The following is a 19496-nucleotide window of genomic DNA, read 5'->3' as shown; positions in this document are numbered from 1 at the left end:
TGCAAAACGCACGCCCGTGTGAAACCCGCAACGCCCGTGTGAAACCAGCCTTACACGCTTCAATAATGTGCACGATTCAGCAGATTTTGATGACGATCTTAATGTGTAAATGCTTTTGATGTCACAACTGGGATCATAGATCTTCCGAAATGCTAAATGTTTTCATCATGAGTTCAGTTATATTAAACCAGAGCACTCCTCTGTCAGCCTATTATTTGCACACAAACGAGTCTCACTTTGACTCTATACTTGCAGTTTCTCACATACAATTCAGCCACCATTCATTGGTAATCTGATCAAACGTATGAGGAAAAAGTTACTCACCTTCAGAAGTATCTTCAATATATTTGTAGCTTTATTCTTCTTGATAAAAGACATATATGGCTCACAGGCATTTTTTGTTTAGAGGACGCTGAGTTGTATCACACTAGTTCATGCGCGACGTTTCAGGGGTCAAGCCGTCTTACTAATAAATAAGGGGGCGTGACCCCCGAAACGCCGCGCATGAACTAGTGTGGTACAGCTCAGCGTCCTCTGAACAAAAAGTGCCTGTGAGCCATATATGTCTTTTATCAAGAAGAATAAAGCTACAAATATATTGAAGATACTTTTGAAGCGTGATAAATTTTTTCCTCATACGCTTGATCAGCACATCTCTGTGTATAAATGCAACGACTTGATGGTCTGGTATTTGAACCACCCATACTTTGGTGCTCCACCATTGTGATATCTGACGATTACAATTACCGTATCTTGCAGTATCAAGAAATCCACATATAAAACACACACCATTATGACCAACCACCACAGAAAAAAATGGTACCCCATCTGCTAAAAAAAGGATACTACTTACTTCTTTAACAGTGGCAACATATAGATAGTTTATGTCAACAGGGTCCATGGGAATGGTATGGAATACCGGAGCTTCATTTGTAAATGTGTACAATACTTCTGGGCAGTTTGCAGTGTAATTTGAGTTTAAAGTAACCTGAGTCTAAAATGTAGGAAATAAATAAAATATAAATTACCGTAAAGAAACACATGACACCATAGTGTTTGATCCAAATATTGATTTACAGATTCAAGCAATCTTTCAATTTCCATACAACTGGGATGGCTAGAAGCATGGATATAACTATTGCCCGCGAAGAGAACAGGTGTCGCCTGGCGGTAATTAGGTGCAAGAACATGTTTGTACCTTTTTGGGAAATAACAGTATGGTGGCTTTTTGCTACACGTGGGTTTTCTGATATATCGCGCTATTATTATACATACCGTACCTATAATTATTGCTACCAATGCTGCTGTTTTATTTTTTTCTTAAACATGGTGGTGAGGGCCCCATCTTATGCAGCTATGAGGCCGTATGAATCAGTTACAACCCTGGCTATAAGCATAGACTAGAGAAGGCCACATAGCAAAATGCAAGGATAACATTTGAGATCAACTACACAAACACTTGTAAGTGACTTGCAAGTATAGACTCCTGCTTGCTCTGCTACATTAATATCCTGATCTGGAAACACTGAAGATGAAGGAGGACCTGGAAATGTCATCTTCTTCTCTGGATAGTTCAGGAATGGGAAGTGTGGACATGGCTACTCCTCCTTACAACTCAAGTCTTGTGGCAATAGTAATATCCTATGCTTAAAATCAATTAAAATGCTGTTTTGAGGGAAATTCATAAAACTTGTGCAAAGAAAAACAATATTATTGCTCATGCCAAACATTCAGATAAGATCCAAGAAGTCATTTTAATTAAAGGGGTTGGCCACTTTCTGGCTATTGTTGACCAATGGGTTTGTAAGACGATTATATGGCACTTACTAATATAATCTTTGTTAAAATTCTGAACCATTTTCTATATTCCAAATAAGGTATGCCCCCAAGTCTTTTGTGCTGTCCACAGTGAGGTCCTGTCCATAAAATGGCTGCTAAAGGAGGGACATCTGACCAAGCAGATTACCTCCATGTGATGCCTTCTCCATTTAAATGCACTGCACCTGCTATCTGTACTTGTTCAGTTGGGAGTTAGGCCCCTTTCACACGGACGAGTTTTCCTCGCAGGTGCAATGCATGAGGTGAACTCATTGCACCCGCACTGAATCCGGACCCATTCATTTCTATGGGGCTGTGCACATGAGCGGTGATTTTCACGCATCACTTATGCGTTGAGTGAAAATCGCAGCATGCTCTATATTGTGCGTTTATCACGCATCGCAGGCCCCATAGAAGTGAAGGGGGCTGAGTGAAAATCGCAAGCATCCGCAAGCAAGTGCGGATGCGGTGCGATTTTCACGCACGGTTGCTAGGAGACGATCGGGATGGAGACCCGATCATTATTATTTTCCCTTATAACATGGTTATAAGGGAAAATAGCATTCTTAATACAGAATGCATAGTACAATAGCACTGGAGGGGTTAAAAATAAAAATAAAAAATTTACCGTATTTTTCGCCCTATAAGACGCAGTGGGTCTTATGGGGCGAATGCTGCTGATTTTGCCGTATTTTCAATGATACACCCGCCGCGATGCCGCGCGGCGGGTGTATCAACTGTGAGGGAGGAGGGGCTGGAGGCCGACATCTGCATTTATAATGACAGCGGGGCCCGTGCAGTGACTGTATTCTACTACACGGGCCCCGCTCACTGTATAATCGTATCTGTATTCTGTAATAGTTAATTGTGTATATAATGTAATCGCATAATCAGCGCTACTTACAACTACAAGCGCTCGGTAGGTAGCAGAGAGGAGGGAGGAGGCAGGCCAGGAGGACGGGCAGGCGGTGCGTCACTCACTACGTCACGCGCCTGCGCCGCCCACTTTATAAATGAAGCAGGCGGCGTGGGCGCATGACGTAGTGACTCACGCTGCCAGCGCCCGTCCTCCCAGCCTGCCTCCTCCCTCCTCTCTGCTACCTACCGAGCGCTTGTAGTTGTAAGTAGCGCTGATTATGCGATTACATTATATACACAATTAACTATTACAGAATACAGATACGATTATACAGTGAGCGGGGCCCGTGTAGTAGAATACAGTCACTGCACGGGCCCCGCTGTCATTATAAAAGCAGATGCGACCCCCACCCCTTGTATTGGGGGTCATTCACTACAGGGACACTGTTATGGAGGGGATCTGTGGATGACACATAGCATAAGATGCTATATATGTGTCATCCACAGATCCCCCCATAACAGTGTCATACACAGATCCCCATAACAGTGCCATCCAGAGACCCCAATAAGAGCCACCCACAGATCCCCCATAAGTGTCATCCACAGATCCCCCATAAGTGTCACCCACAGATCCCCCATAACAGTGCGTCACCCACAGATCCCCCATAACAGTGCGTCACCCACAGATCCCCCATAACAATTCGCCATCCACAGATCCCCCATAACAGTGTGCCATCCACAGACCACAATTAGTTCAAAACCCACCAAAAGGACACCTATTGGTTTGAAATATTTTTTTTCTTATTTTCCTCCTCAAAAACCTAGGTACGTCTTATGGGCCGATGCGTCTTATAGGGCGAAAAATACGGTAACTCACCTTAATCCACTTGCTCGCGCAGCTCGGCTTCTCTTCTGTCTTCTTCTTTGCTGTGTACAGGAAAAGGACCTGTGGTGACGTCACTCTGGTCATCACATGGTCCATCACCATGGTAAAAGATCATGTGATGGACCATGTGATGAGCGCAGTGACGTCACCACAGGTCCTTTTCCTGTACACAGCAAAGAAGAAGACAGAAGAGAAGCCGGGCTGCGCGCGAAAGTGGATTAAGGTGAGTTAAATTATTATTATTTTTTTAATTTAACCCCTCCAGCGCTATTGTACTATGTATTCTGTATTAAGAATGCTATTATTTTCCCTTATAACCATGTTATAAGGGAAAATAATAAAATCTACTGTACACAACACCTAACCCAAACTCGATTTTCTGTGAAGAAGTCCGGGTTCGGGTGTGGGTACCAAACATGCCGATTTTTCTCACGCGCGTGCAAAACGCATTACAATGTTTTGCAATCGTGCGGAAAAATCGTGCATGTTCCTGCAACACACCCGCACCTTTTCCCGCAATGCCTGTGTGAAACCTGCCTTAGTGCAGGTGCAGTGTGTATGAATGGAGAAAGCATCACATGGAGGTAATTTGACCCTCAATTAGCGGCCATTTTTTTTGGACAGAACCTCTGTATGGACAGCACAAAAGGCTTTGTAAACAAGGGAGCAGACCTTGTGAAATGTAGGAAATGGAGCAGAATTTCAACAAAGGCAATATTAGTAAATGCCATATAATCATCTTACATATTGGTCAACAAAAGCCAAAAAGTGGCCAACCCCTTTAGAAAATACAGTCATACATCATTCCAGGTCCTAGGAACATAATTTTATTTAATTGCATTTATATACATTGTCATTGTGCATAGTTGTCCTCTTTCTATCATGTAGACAGTACACAAAACTTCAGTGATACAGTATCTTCTTCACACTTACACAATAAAACACTTATGCCAGTTTCCCACCTTAAGTAATTTTCCATTTCCAGTCCCAAGAAAGAATACTAGTCTCTTTTCCACTTCTTTTACGTGCACACCAGTTAGGTCTCCATGGGTGAGTATTGGAGTTCGATGTATTGGCATGATATCACTAAAATTTCTCTTCAAGAAGTAAAGGATATATTTAGTCAGAATTGTGATCAAGCCAAATAATGTAAAACCAAATAATTAAAAGTCACTAGAAAAAACAAGTTCCAATTACACTCATGAGTCTGAATCTAATGGGTGCAAAATTTTATTCCCTTTGTATCTTCACACTTGTTAGGTGGGATTCACACCATGTTTGGCCATGCAGTTTACAGTATAAACAAAGGCATACATACTGTACCACAGGGGCAGACCATTAACCCCTTAGTGACCAGCCTGTTTTGGCCTTACTGAACAAGCGTTTTTCAAACTTTTTTCATCGTCACGTTCTAAGAGCTATAACTTTTTTTATTTTTTCGTCTATATAGCTGTATGAGGGCTTGTTTTTTTGCGGGAAAAGTTGTAGTTTTTAATGGTGCCATTTTGGGGTACACATAAATTTCTGATTAACTGTTATTAACTCTTTCTGGGAGAGAGATGGAAAAAACAGCAATACTGCCACTGCGTTTTTACGTTATAAATTTTACAGCGCTCATTTTCAGGTATAAATAACATAATATCTTTATTCTCTGGGTCAGTACGATTACCAAATACATATAGTTTTTTTTAACGTTTTACTACTTTTTGCAATAAAACCCCTTTTGTGGCGTTCACCGTAGGGGATTATTTGAATGATATTAATGTAGTACTGGTTGTTACGGAAGCGGAAATACCAAACATATGGGGGTGATTTATTTTTGCAATTTTTTTCATTGAAAAGCATATTTTCAATGGAAATTTGGATTTTTTTTAAGGATTATTTTTATTTAATAAATGTATTTTTTTTTACCACTTAATAGTCCCACAAGGGTACTATAACAGACAGTATTTTGATTGCTTTTAAAATGCAATGCACTTTACCTATAGTGCATTGCATTTTAATGGCAATGCTATTCTGACATTGAACAGCAGGCTGTACCAGAGAAGCGCAGCCTGCTGGAAATTACTCAAGGCTGGTCTGGGGCCTACATGAGACCCCAGCCTGCCTTTACACACATCGGTACCCTTTGATCGCATTTGCGGGGTGCCGATGGGAGACAGAGGGAGTCCGCTCCGTCTGTCAGCACTTTACATGTGGCGGGCGCCTTTGCCCGCGGCATGTAAAGTGTTAAACAGCACAGATCGGCACTCCTGCCGATCCGGGCTGTTAGAGCAGGGCCACGGCTCTCATGTGAAAAAAGCGGCAGCCCAGCCTAAGGCCCCTTAGTGACCACTGTAAAAACACGTATGGGTGGTCACTAAGGGGTTAAGGTTATTAGAGACATGGGACCCAGCCCAAGCTGACAACATCCCTTATTTTAACGGGTGGGAACAACTTGTGCAGAGATCCTCTCTCTAAAGACCCTACATCCTTGGCAAGTAAGGCTGTGGCATGTTGGCAAAATTACTGTATATAAAGGAGGTGGGGTGGCAAAAAAGGGGTTTGATATGTACCCCCTTTATCTCTATGAACATCTCTGAGTCTAGAATTAATATAGAAAAAAATAATTCCAGGCACATTTTATACAGTGATAACATTAACAAGGTGGGATATTTTGAAATATGGCATTTATGAGATCTCATTATTGTTGATCCATCTATATACAGTTTTTGGATTTCTGCAAATTTATCTATATATATAAAGGACGTATATATGTATGTATGTATGTATGTATGTTCTGCGATCACTCAAAAACGCAACCATCGATGAAACTTGGTATACACATTTCTTGCTACCTGGAAAGAAATCTTGTGGGGGGGGGGAAGGGGGGTCACAGCTCTCTAGCATGTACCGTTCCTGAGATATTCCCAAATCACATGACCTACATTAGCCAATAGAAGCCTGCAGGTCTTTCTCTTCATATCCCAACTGCCATACACACGGTCACATGTCCCTTATCAGCCAATAGAAGCTCGCAGGTCCTTAGTCTCCACATACACACAGTTTTACACCAGGTTTCTATAACAACCCAGCCATTTTTCTTCAGTGCTGCAGGTCAGCTTTAAAGAGGCAGGGCGCTGTGGATGACACTGTTAAGGGAGCGGAGTGCTGTGGAGGTGACAGCTCAGGGGGCAGGTAGGGTGGCCATTCAGGCCACCCTCAAAAGACAGACCTAAAAACCCTGCCCTAAGCCACGCCCATCCCACTCCGCAGCCAATGGGGATTGAAAAAATGAAGGTAAAATTCAACTTCTGTCAGATGCAGGGGATCGAGGGAGGGTGACTTTCTCCCTGCAGCTCATGCTCAGACAGCACAGTGCTGCTGTCAGAGAGTGAGCTGTTCAAAAGAACATCCCTGTGTCCGTCCAGGCCCTGCGCTGGACGGAGGACAGGGAGTCTGAAAGACAGACTATCCAGCCTAAAACCAGACCTCAGGCCACCCTAGGGGCAGGCTGCTGTGAAGATCACAGTTAAGGGGACGGTCCGCTATGGAGGTCAGTGTTAACGGGCAGATTGCTGTAGAGGCCACTGTTAAGGAGACGGGGTGTTGTGGAAATCACTGTTAAGGAGATTGGGTACTGTGAAGGTCACTAATGAAGGGGCGGCCGCTGTGGAGGTCACTGCTAAAGGGGCAGGCTGGTGCAGAGGTCACTGTTACATTCAGTGACCAGAAAATTACACCCTCAGCACCCCAATGGCCATTGTCTTTTGGACCTGTCCCTGAGACAGCCTACCAGCTGAAACTTCTGGGGAGGATTTTAAAATACATCGAATCCCCGCTCAGGAAAGCCTTGGTCGGAGCAGCGATCGGCAGTCGGTTGGACTATTGTAATGCCTTGTACATGGGACTCCCTAAGAAGAACTTGCATAGACTTCAACTTGTGCAGAATGCCGCAGCAAGGCTCCTAACGGGTGTTGCCTGCCGAGAGCATATCACTCCCTCTCTTAATGCCTTGCACTGGCTCCCCGTCCAACAACGGGTGATGTTCAAGATTGGATGCTTCATGCATAGGGTATTCCATGGTGTGGGGCCCTTGTACCTGCGACGTAAATTCACCAGGTACGCCCGTTGAGGACATTGAGGTCTAGTAACTCTGCGAATTTTAACATCCGGCAAGTTAACAACATCAGACATGGAGGTAGATCCTTTTCGGCTCAAGGGGACAGATTTTGGAACCACCTACCTCTGGCCCTGAAAATGATTCCCAGTCTTCTCTCATTCAGACGTGCACTGAAAACCTTACTTTTCAAACAGGCGTTTGATCTTCCTAATTAACACTTATTTGGTTTATCTAATTTTGGGCGTTTTCTTAAATCTTAGTCTATAAATTCACGGTTGGTAATGTTCTTTTATTTTAAAGATACTTTTTCCCCACGTTTATTAAATTGTTTTCTTCACATTCTCTATATTTCGTCCGAACCCTTTGAACCTTGAGATCCCCCTACCTTCCTCCCCTTTTTTTTGACTCTCCATTTGATAAGTGCTAGGAAATTGGTCTCTGGAATAGGTGCCTTATTCTCTAGGCCTTTGTGGCCCATGGCAAAGTGTTATGCCTTCTTTTTTTCCTCCTTGTTGAATTAGTCAGCTAAGCGCATCGAGGCCCGAAGGGTAAGACTGTGTGTAAACAAGACTATACATCACTGTTAAAAGGGCCGGCACTGTGTAGGTCTTTGTTAAGGGGACAGGGAACTGTGGAGGTCACAGTTAAGGGAACAGTCTGCTATGGAGGTCAGTCTTAAGGTGCAGGGTGCTGTAGAGGTCACTGTTAAGGGGGCGGGGTGTTGTGGAGGTCACATTTTAAGGGAACAGAGCTCTGAAGAGGTCTCTGTTAAGGGGGCGGCCTATTGTGGAAATCACTGTTAACGAGATGGGGTACTGTGGAGGTCACTAATAAAGGGGAGGCTGCTGTGGAGGTCACTGTTTAAGGGGAGGGCGCTATGGATGTTACTGTTAAGGGGGCGGGGTACTGTAGATGTCACTGTTAGGGTCCATTCACACGTCCGTTGTTTCTTTCCTGATCTGTTCCATTTTTTGCTGAACAGATCTGGACCAGATCTGGACCCATTCATTTCCAATGGGTCCTGGAAAAAAACGGACAGCTCAATGTCTGATTTTTTTCAGGACCCATTGAAAATGTATGGGTCCAGATCTGGTCCAGATCTGTTCAGCAAAAAACGGAACAGATCAGGAAAGAAACAACGGACGTGTGAATGGACCCTTATAGTGGATACTGTCGATATCATTAAATGAAATAGATTAAATATACCCGTGTGAAGCCGGGTGGTTCTGCTAGTTGCTAATAAAATGTGGTCTGGTTGATACCTAAATCACAATTCTAGACAAAAACTAGACAAACACAATTTAATAAACTAGTTTTACTGTTCGTGTCTTTTATTGAGCACCTTGAGTAAACACCCATAGTTCGGGAGAAAAAGGGAGTGAACCTTGCAATTTAATAAATGGTAGATACCCATTTTTAGCAACAGTCACCTCCACCAAATGTTTCCTGTAGCTGCAAATAAGATTTGCATAGTGTTGATCGACCACCAAAGTGCTCGGGTGCTCGAGTAGAACACCTTGGGATGCTCGGGTGCTCGGGTGCAGAAAACCGAAAAATAAAATCGATTTTAGAGAAAAAATTGTTAGGAAACATTATTTTCTGTATATTTACTTGTATATAAATTGCAAGTGCTGCCAAAAATTACAAGTAAGAGGCACTCCGATACAACCTGTATATCACATAAAGGAGGGCCTCATTCACATTGTGGTACAATTGTTCAGGTAGTGGGACTCCTACACTCATATAGCCTATGCACTAAGTGAAAGGGTTGCCAAAAATTACAAGGAACCGGCACTCCAATACACCCTTTATTACACATAAAGGAGGGCATTATACACACCCTAGAAAAATTATGATTGATGGCCTGCTGATGACCCTCAAAAACAATAGGAGCAAGGGCCTGCTGGTGACCCTGTAAAACATTAGGGGCGAGGGCCTGCTGCTGATCTGACCATGCAAAAAATTATGGTGAGGGCCTGCTGCTGAGCTGACCATCTTAAACATTAGGGGTGAGGGTCTGCTGCCGAGCCGATTCTCTAAAACATTAGGGGTGAGTGCCTGCTGCTGATCTGACCATGGAAAGAATTATGGGCGAGGGCCTGCTGCTGAGCTGACCCTCTAAAACATTAGGAGCGAGGGCAGCCTAATAAGCATGTTGATATGATGGAGAAGGAGGACGAGGACGAGAAAAGGAAGATTGAACCATATACCCTTTTTTGTGGTGGAAGGGGTGCATGGGAATACAGTGTATTTAATACACCATAAAAGCCACATTTAAAGTGCCTTTATGTTCAGCCGCTATCTTCTGGTAGAGTAGAGAAGTCAGGGGCAATCCAGGCCTTGGTCATTTTGATAAGAGTCAACCTGTCAGCATTTCAGTTGACAGTCGGATGCGCTTATCAGTTATTATGCCCCCAGCAGCACTAAATACCTGTTCTGACAAAACGCTGGCAGCAGGACAGGACAGAACCTTCAAGGCGTAGAGCGCCAGTTCGTGCCACGTGTCCAGCTTGGACACCCAATAGTTGTAAGGCACAGAGGGATCATTGAGGACGCTGACACGGTCTGCTACGTACTCCGTCACCATCTTCCAAAACTTTTCTCTCCTTGTGACACTAAGCCGCGCCTCAGGGTGAGGTTGTTGGCAGGGTGTCATGAAACCAGGCCTTGGAGAGTGTTGCCTGCTGTGTGTTCCCCTCGTCTCCCCTCCCCGGTTGCCCAAGGAACGTACTCTGCTGCCAGCGTTGTCAGCTGTAAATTTTTGGAGCAATTTTTTCACAAGGACCTTCTGGTATTGCACCATTTTGCTAGTCCTCTCCACCACAGGAATGAGAGATGAGAAGTTCTCTTTGTAGCGGGAGTTGAGAAGGGTAAACAACCAGTAATCGGAGTTGGCCAAAATGCGTATAACGCAAGGGTCACGGGAAAGGCAGCATAACATGCTCTCAGCCATGTGTGCCAGAGTCCCAACAGACAAGACTTCGCTGTCCTCATCAGGAGGATGACTCAATCTTCTCATCCACTTCCTCCTCTTCGGCCCATCCATGCTGAACAGATGGAATAAACCTGCTGTGGTACTACCCTCTGTAGCGGAGGCAACCGTCTCCTGCTCCTCCTCCTCATCATTTAATTTGCGCGGAGAAGACGAACGGAGGGTGATCTGGCTATCACCCTGTGTACTGTCTTCCCCCATTTCTACCTCTTCCACATGCAAAGCGTCCTCCTTCATTATGAGCAGCGAGCTTTTCAGTAGACACAGAAGTGGGATGGTTATGCTGATAATAGCGGCATAGCCACTCACCATCTGTGTTGATTCCTCAAAGTTGCGTAAAACCTCACAGAGGTCAGACATCCATGCCCACTCGTCGCTTGTGAAGAGTGGAAGCTGACTGGAAAGGCGACGACCATGTTGCAGCTAGTATTCCACTACTGCCCTCTGCTGCTCACAAAGCCTGGACAACATGGGGAACGTGGAGTTCCAGTGCATGCTCACGTCACACAACAGTCGGTGAGATGGCAATTGCAAACGCTGCAGCGTTGCCAGACCGGCTGCAGCTGTAGATGACTTTCGGAAATTGGCACACACGCGGCGCACCTTCCCCAATAGCTCAGGCAAATTAGGGTGGGTTATGAGAAACTGCTGAACCAGTAACTTGAACACGTGGGCTAAGCATGGTATGTGTGTGAGCTTGCCGAGCTCCAAAGCCGCCAATAAGTCACGGCCATTAACAGACACAACCATGCCTGGTTGTAGGTTGAGTGGCGAGAGCCACAGCTCAGTCTGGTCTCTTATCCCCTGCAACAGCTCTGCAGCAGTGTGCTGTTTGTCACCTAAACATATTAGTTTCAGCACGGCCTGTTGCCGCTTCCCCACTGCAGTGCTACACTGCTTCCAGCTACTGACTGATGGCTGACTGGTTCTTCAAGAAGAGAATTCAGAGGTGGAAGTGGAGGAGGAGATGGGGGGTTGCAGCCACTAATGTAGGTGGTGGCGGAAATCCTGATGAAAGTAGGGCCCGCAATCCATCCCAGGGTACGACTCGCTCCCGTCCTCCACAACGTTCACCCAGTGTGCCGTCAGGAAAATGTAGCGTCCCTCACCACAAGCACTTGTCCATGTGTCAGTCGTTAAGTGGACCTTCCCAATAACTGCGTTGGTTGGGGCACAGGTGATGTTACGGGACACATGCTGGTGTAAGGCGGGGACGGTACAGCGGGAAAAATAGTGGTGGCTGCGGAATGCCTCAGTGTCCACAAGCCTAAATGGCAACATTTCCAGGGCCAGCAATTTGGAAAGGTGTGCATTTAGTGCTATGGCCTGTGGGTGGGTGGCTGGGTATTTGCGCTTTCGTTCAAAGGCCTGGGGTATGGACATCTGTACACTGCGCTGGGACACAGAAGTAGATGTGCTAGCTGATGGTGCTTGCGAAGGTCCAGGTGAAGGGCGGGAGGCAGCCGGGCCTGGGTCTTGGACAGGGGATTGGCCAGCACGTAACACAGGGGAAGAGGAGGCAGTGGTGTAACCCGCAGACACTGATTGTGGACCCAGGTGTTTGGCCCACCTATTAGGGTGCTTTGATGCCATGTGGCGGATCATGCTGGTGCTGGTGAGGTTTCTAGTGTTCACGCCCCTGCTCATTTTGGTATGGCACAGGTTGCATATGACAATTCTTTTATCGTCCGCACATTCCTCAAAAAAGCGCCAGACTGTGGAACACCTACACAGTTGCGGGCCTGTTTGGTGTGGCCTGCCTTCTCCCTTTTGCCACCCCACTGCCTCTTCCAGCCTGTTGCGGTGCTGCGGATCCCTCCCTCTCTGTACTGCTGTCCTCGCTCGGCTTGCCACCTTCCCAGGTTGGGTCAGTGATTTTATCGTCCACCACCTCCTCTTCCTCACTCTGGTCATCCTCCTGACTTGTTGACCTAACAACAACCTCACTTATGGACAACTGTGTCTCATCCTCATCATGAACCTCTTAAGACACTAAATGCTGTTAACTTATTGGCAACTGTGTCTCATCATCATCATCCACCTCGTGAAACACTAATTGCCTTTCCCCACTGTCATCTTCTTGTGACTGTGGATGCTCAAGAGTTTGGGCATCAGTGCACACGATCTCCTCATGTCCCTCTTCAAGCGGGCTTGGTGAGAGGCCTAAATCAAGGAATGGTGATGAAGAGCTCCTCAAAATATCCGAGTGTAGGATCACTTGTTTGGCAAGACTCTCCATAGTGGGAGGAAGGAGGATCAGGGTGAGGATTCTGTTGACCAGACTCTTGGCTAACGAGACTGGACTTTGTGGAAGATAGGGTGGTGCTTAACCAACTGAAGCATTATCTGCTGCAATCTAACGACCACCTGGTCGCACTGGTCTGACTTCGAGAGTCGTGTCCTGCGCCGCCCTGCAAACTGGGACATGAAGCTAGGTATCGTGGATGAGTGTGTTTCTTGTGCTCTGGCAGCAGGCACAGTTTCACCGCGACCGGCCTCTGCGTGCACCATCAGCAGCATGGCCACTTCCCCGTCCCTTACTGCTCGCCTTCTGCATATTAAATGGTATATATGCTTGCAAGTATGTCACACGTACAGTAGCGCAAGTTTTGTAAGTGTATGAGCAAATAAATTAAACTGAATGTCACTGATATTTAGGATGTGCAAACGTTATACAGGAGATGTAGCGCAGGTAGTGTTGCTGCTGTCACCAGCAGCTAATAAAAAATTACAGGGAATATCACTGATATTTATGATGTGCAAACGTTATACAGGAAATGTAGCACAGGTAATGTCGCTGCTGTCACCAGCGGCTAACGTTATACAGAAGATGTAGCGCAGGTAATGTCGCTGCTGTCACCAGCAGCTAATGTTATACAGGAGATGTAGTGTAGGTAATGTCGCTGCTGTCACCAGCAGCTAACATTATACAGGAGATGTAGCGCAGGTAATGTCGCTGCTGTCACCAGCGGCTAAAAAAAAATGACAGTCAATGTCACTGATATTTGAGATGCGGAAACGTTATACAGGAGAGGTACCACAGGTAATGGCGCTGCTGTCACCAGCGGCTAATAAAAAATTACAGTCAATGTCACAGATATTTGGGATGCAGAAACGTTATACAAGAGACGTAGCGCATGTAATGTCACTGTCCGCAGCGGACACCGTCTACGGAAAAAGTACGCTGGATGTCAGATATTTTTAGTATGCGCACACGTTAAACAGGAGATGTAGTGCAGATATTGTCGCTGTCTGCAGCAGCCAAACAATTGCACGCAATTTAGTGCAGGTTGCGCTAATAATATATATATTGCTGCCAGATACAACAATAGCACTTAAAAGGACTTTTGGGTCCCTACAATTGCGCGCAAGACATATGGATGCATTTTCTTATGTGTTCCTTTTTTTTGCAGACCCATTGACTTGAATGGAGCCACGGAACGTGATTTGCGGGCAATAATAGGACATGTTCTATCTTTCAACGGAACGGAAATACGGAAACGGAATGCATACGGAGTACATTCCGTTTTTTTTTTGCGGAACCATTGAAATGAATGGTTTCGTATACGGACCGTATACGGAAACACAAAAAACGGCCCGTAAACGGAAGAAAAAAAACGTTTGTGTGCATGAGGCCTTAGTCATAGAGTCACTAGATGACTACACCAGTCAGGTTTTATGGTGGAAAGGAGGGAGAGGACACACCCAGTGGGTGTGATTGGCATAGAGGCATACTAGCCACTTCCAAATTAACTCCTTGACTGTCATAGAAAACTAGACTGTGTGTGAACAGGACCTTAAAACGACATTGCCAAATGAACACAAAATACAACAAAGCATTTCCTTACATGAAATTTAAAACTTTGTGCACTGTCACAACAATATACATGACAATCTTCAAACATAAATTAATAGTGTAATATTAGATCTTGTTTTTTATTCAATCCATGGGGGACACATGATTTGAGCTTGAATATCCAAAAAGCCTCACGATTAAAAAGTTTAAGACGGTGACGATGGTGTAAGACGTGATGGGAGACTGCTGAGATATGGCGGAATGTGTTTATGTTTTTATTGTCATCTCTGATTGCATCCGACAAATGCCGTCTAATCCTAATTTTTAAGGAGCCAGATGTACACCCTACATATTGGAGTCGGGAAGTTTTGCAGGTAATCAGGTAAACTACACCATTTGTGTTACAGTTGATGTATTGTTTATTCATGTATGTTTGGTTCTCTATGCAAGAAGTAAAGTCTTTTGATACGTGAATAACAGAGCAGCAGGTGTAGACATTGTGGCCACATTTATATGTACCTTTATGTTGTAACCAAGTTTGATTTTTGCCAGTGCTGTTATCTCTAAATAGACTGGGGGCTAAAGTATTACCCAATGTCTTTGCTCGTCTCGCTACACACTGAATTCCCATACTGACTACTTCAGCAAAACCTGGGTCCATTTGAAGAACTGACAGGTGTTTTTTCATAATTTGGCAAATGTTATTATATTGTGGACTATATGGGGTTGAAAACACCACTCTGTTTCTATCCTGTGGTTTCCTTTTGGGTGTGTCCACATCTCTGAGTAATTCAGTTCTATTATCTCTCTGACTAAGCAGTTTTATGGCTCTGTTCACACTCCAGTCAGGATAACTGCGTCTCATTAGTCTCTGAACTATGTCGGTGGATTCTTTTTGGTAGTCTTGTTCACATGTGCAATTCCGCTTTGCTCTGACTAGTTCACCTACAGGTATACTTTTAATTGTATGTGTAGGATGACAAAATTTACCATGGAGTATAGTGTTACCTGCCATCATTTTTCTATAAGTGGATGAAATAATCCTCCCTGTGTCTGGTGAGGCTGTCAGATTCAAATCAAGAAAGGAAATTTCCAAAGGATCACAGTGATATGTAAAGCACAAATTCACTTCAATAGGTCTGCAAATCCGAAGATGCGGCGTGGAACGGAACGGAGCCACGGAACGGAAGCACTACGAAGTGAATGGGGTCGCGATCGGCAAGCATATAGAACATGACAATCTCTTTCTAACAAAGCTAGAACCAGCCCTGGACCTCACATGGATCCAGAGATCTCCTCATTCATTGATTCAGTTGCTCTGCTACATTTATTGAAATCTGGCAGCTCTGGGTGTATGTCCTATTTCAGGGGGCATGCTCTTTCTGCTGTAGCTCTTCCCCTGTAACTGCCACAGGGGAAGAGCTAACAGAACACATGACTGGGGCCAGTTCAAGATTTAAAGTGAGCGAGTGTGACCACCTCAGTGAGATGAACAAGTAGTAAGGAAAATAACAACCCACAGGTGGCGCTATACAGATAGATTTCATTGATTAGCTCAGTGGCTATAATATATCTGTAATTACATTAAGTTACAAAAGTATTTAGATTCAGGTTCTGTAGAATATATTTTAGTGGCACCACCCCTTTAATGTAAAAAATGAAAATCCGGTATCATGTAGTACAGGCATGCTCAACCTGCGCCCCCCCAGCTGTTGCAAAACTACAACTCTCAGTCTGCCCGAACAGCCTACAGCTATCAGCCTACAGCGGGGCATTGTGGGAGTTGTAGTTGTAGTTTTACAACAGCTGGAGGGCTGCAGGTTGAGCATGCCTGATGCAGTAGATGATAAACAAAAAAATCACAGAAAAAAAAAAAAGATAAAAAAACATCCTGCACGGTATGATAAATAAATATGCGGATGTCCCTGGCCACATTCATGAAAAAAATCACAGAAAAAAAGATAATAATGCACTAACAAAATAGATGCAAACATTATATATGGACCAAGCCCCCACTCTGATGTAATAAAATCTGAGACTCATAGCCAATATATTGTGAAAATTTTTGATCAAACCACATCTGTTCCCACCTACCCAGCGCCAAGGTGGTCTCAGGTCAGGCGGGTCCTGCGCTAAACCTGCCTATGCCATTGGGCATCTATGTTCAGGAGAGCAGACTCTACAAATATAGTGTGCTGCTCCTAGTTACCTGTATGTGCATCAAGCAACCAATGAGAGGAGGAGCAAGCACACCTATATGTACCACCTAATCATGGCGGTCTGTTTGATAGGAAGGGCAAAAGTGCAAAGGAATGCTACGCCCAAGGTAAAATAGGAGAGCATTCACACTTGAAGGTGCCACTCCGTCAAGCATATATACTACATAATAAACAAAAAAATCACAGAAAAAACAAAGATAAAAACATCCTGCACGGTATGATAAATAAATATGCGGATGTCCCTGGCCACATTCATGAAAGAAAAAAAAATCAGAGAAAAAAAAGAAGATATTAATGCACTAACAAAATAAAACAGAGTGAGTGCTTGGTCTATATATAATGCTTGCATCTATTTTGTTAGTGCATTATCTTTTTTTCATGTAGTAGATGACAATCTCGCTCTAACAAGGCTAGAACCAGCCCTGTACCTCACATGGATCTGGAGATCTCCACATTTATTACTTAAATTGCTCTGCTAGATTTTCAGATTCTATTGAAGCTGGCTGTCGAGAGGGTGTGACTTTCTCATGGGGCATGTCATCTCCTCCAGCACCACAGCACCTACCACATTAAGTTGTAATCCTCCCATATGTAACATGCAGTTCCATATGTAGTCTTTAGCATCTATTCTAATCCCTCCCAGTTCCCTTGAACAGACTAAGGCCTCATGCACACAACCATATTCCCTCCAAGACATACGGTCCGTGAGCCATATGTCCCGGTGCAGCATACATCGTGCGCATGGGAGTGCACAGCATCATAGATTACAATGATGCTGTGCACGTCGGGCCACCCGCGGGGCTATTGTCCCGCACTCATAAGATCATAACTTCAGCACCATCACAAACATAAACATAAACCAAAATAAACACCTGTCCGTCTGGGCTCTAGCTAATACAGAGGTCTTCTCCCTGACTCACCTAAAAAAAAACTCAGTTTACACACAGGGTCTCCAGCTCCAACCCTCTCTGTAGGGTCACTTTCTCCCCCCAGTCATACACAGAGGGTTGTCTTATCCCTCCTTGATTATAGCCCAGCTGACCTCACCTGTGATCTCCTCAGCTAAAGGTAATATCTGTAGTGGACTAGGGGTGTGGACTGGAAGACTCCCACTACCAACCTGTTTCCCAGTCCAAAGAAATCCAGCCCATACAACTTTAAACAAAACAATCTCCAGCAAGGTAAGCACTAGTTCTGTATTTCAGTTATCTCACCCAGCTAAACTTAACCACCGGGTGAAATACCCCCCCCCCCCCCCTTCCCCACTACCATACGACCATATGACCCCCTATGTTCACAACTGCATTCAATGCCTCGGTCAAGGTTTATGGGGTTTCCATTGCATTTTATGGAAAGAATAGCACCACACGTAGCACTATTCTTTCCATTAAAATAACAGAGCCCCAGTGGCTAAGTCCATGGGGTTTGTTGTGCTGTCACACCTGGCACACTTCTGTGCTTATTATAATACAGTTAATATACAATTGTTTCATAAATGGAGTTAATACTTACACAATTATAACTGTTATAGTTAAAGTCAAAGTCTTCATTGATACATGTTCTGGTTCGTGTCTTCAGGACAGTGAAATTAAAAATGCATAATGCGGTTCTGTCTATGGACGCTGTGTTGTTTGTAGTAAATATTCCTGCCCAGAGGAGACCTTCTGAAGACTCAAATGCAAATGAAGATAAGATGATTTTTCTTTGTGGGTTGCTCCCACATATGAGATTGGACTGGGTATGAAATGTGACAGTCGTTGTATCTGCATGTAACACGACAACCCTGGGACTGCCACCAACAGACGGGTAATAAGGGAAGATGAACATGTTCTTCCAGTGGAATGCATCAACATAGTTCAGATCTGGTGCTCTAGCCTTCAATAAAACAGAAAGTGCTTCATTATCAATTATAAACGTGCCATTAATATCTTTTGTTCTTAAAATGATTGTTCTTAACTCTTTATTAGGAAATGTTGCGACAAATAAGTTGATGGACTGTTCTGCAAAGAATATTAAACCTCTAGCAGGATGCTTTGGGTCCTGGGGCACCACACCTGTTACAATTTCTCCTGCAGGCTTTAAGTTGTCGATATGTAGATCCCTACAGAATCCTTCTTTCTTATTCCAGCACGTCAGCACAGTGTCATTGTAGACAAGTAAGATTTTGTTATAAGTCGTATTGTGGTCACGCTTTTGATCTCTCATGCAGATTGTGTCATTGTTCCCCTGCGGTCCAGTTGTTTTTAGCCAACGCAGAGTGTAAGTAAATTGGTACAGACAATTCTCAGTGGCAACTATGACATATTTTCCCCCAACTGCAATGTTGTTGATAGGATACATGAAATGGAAAGGTTCCTCATTGTAAACCAGATCCGTCAGCATGAAGATGAAGAGTAGAGAGAGTGGAATCCGTGACATCCTGAGCCACCAGCCTCTCCACCGAAGCTCTGCCGTTATAATATGTGAAGTCCTGCGGCCGTCTTGTATCACATTTAGCTGGAAACCTTACAAGTATTGGGTAATTGTGCAGTAGTTCCTGTTTCTAAGACGAGTACCTAAAGTTATAACTGATTTCTAGTCTCTTGAAATGCTGACTTCCTAAGTTAGGAAATTATTTTCTGTAATGCCCTCTGTTGATTGTAATGAATTTACACAATGTAGTGCACGCACGGTCATTTCTTCTTTTTTTCTTGTATTTGCTGATTTTTAAAATTAGAACAGGAAGTTTCTGTAACATTTTTTCTTACTGTTTATCAGCTGTAACTAATAAGTTAAGACAATAGCTCATAGGCACAAGCATGGATCCTGTACAGCTGTGTGCAAAT

General features: G+C 44.3%; 1 protein-coding gene across 1 annotated transcript in view; it reads right to left on the bottom strand.

Annotated features, from left to right (window-relative positions):
* Positions 1 to 19246, bottom strand: part of PLXNC1 (plexin C1) — a 168387-nt gene extending 149141 nt beyond the window's left edge. The window contains exons 1-3 of the mRNA XM_040408849.1: positions 18184 to 19246; positions 4525 to 4659; positions 854 to 994 (exon numbers count right to left, since the gene is read on the bottom strand). Of these exons, the coding sequence (XP_040264783.1) occupies positions 854 to 994; positions 4525 to 4659; positions 18184 to 19089 (1182 nt within the window). The 5' untranslated portion in view covers positions 19090 to 19246. The remainder of the gene's footprint in view (positions 1 to 853; positions 995 to 4524; positions 4660 to 18183) is intronic.
* Between the last annotated feature and the right edge of the window lie 250 nt (positions 19247 to 19496).

Source organism: Bufo bufo, chromosome 1 (assembly GCF_905171765.1).
Source record: "Bufo bufo chromosome 1, aBufBuf1.1, whole genome shotgun sequence".
Classification (NCBI taxonomy): Eukaryota; Metazoa; Chordata; class Amphibia; order Anura; family Bufonidae; genus Bufo; species Bufo bufo.
The sequence above is the reverse complement of the archived record's forward strand: the minus strand, read 5'-3'. Positions and strand labels throughout refer to the sequence as shown.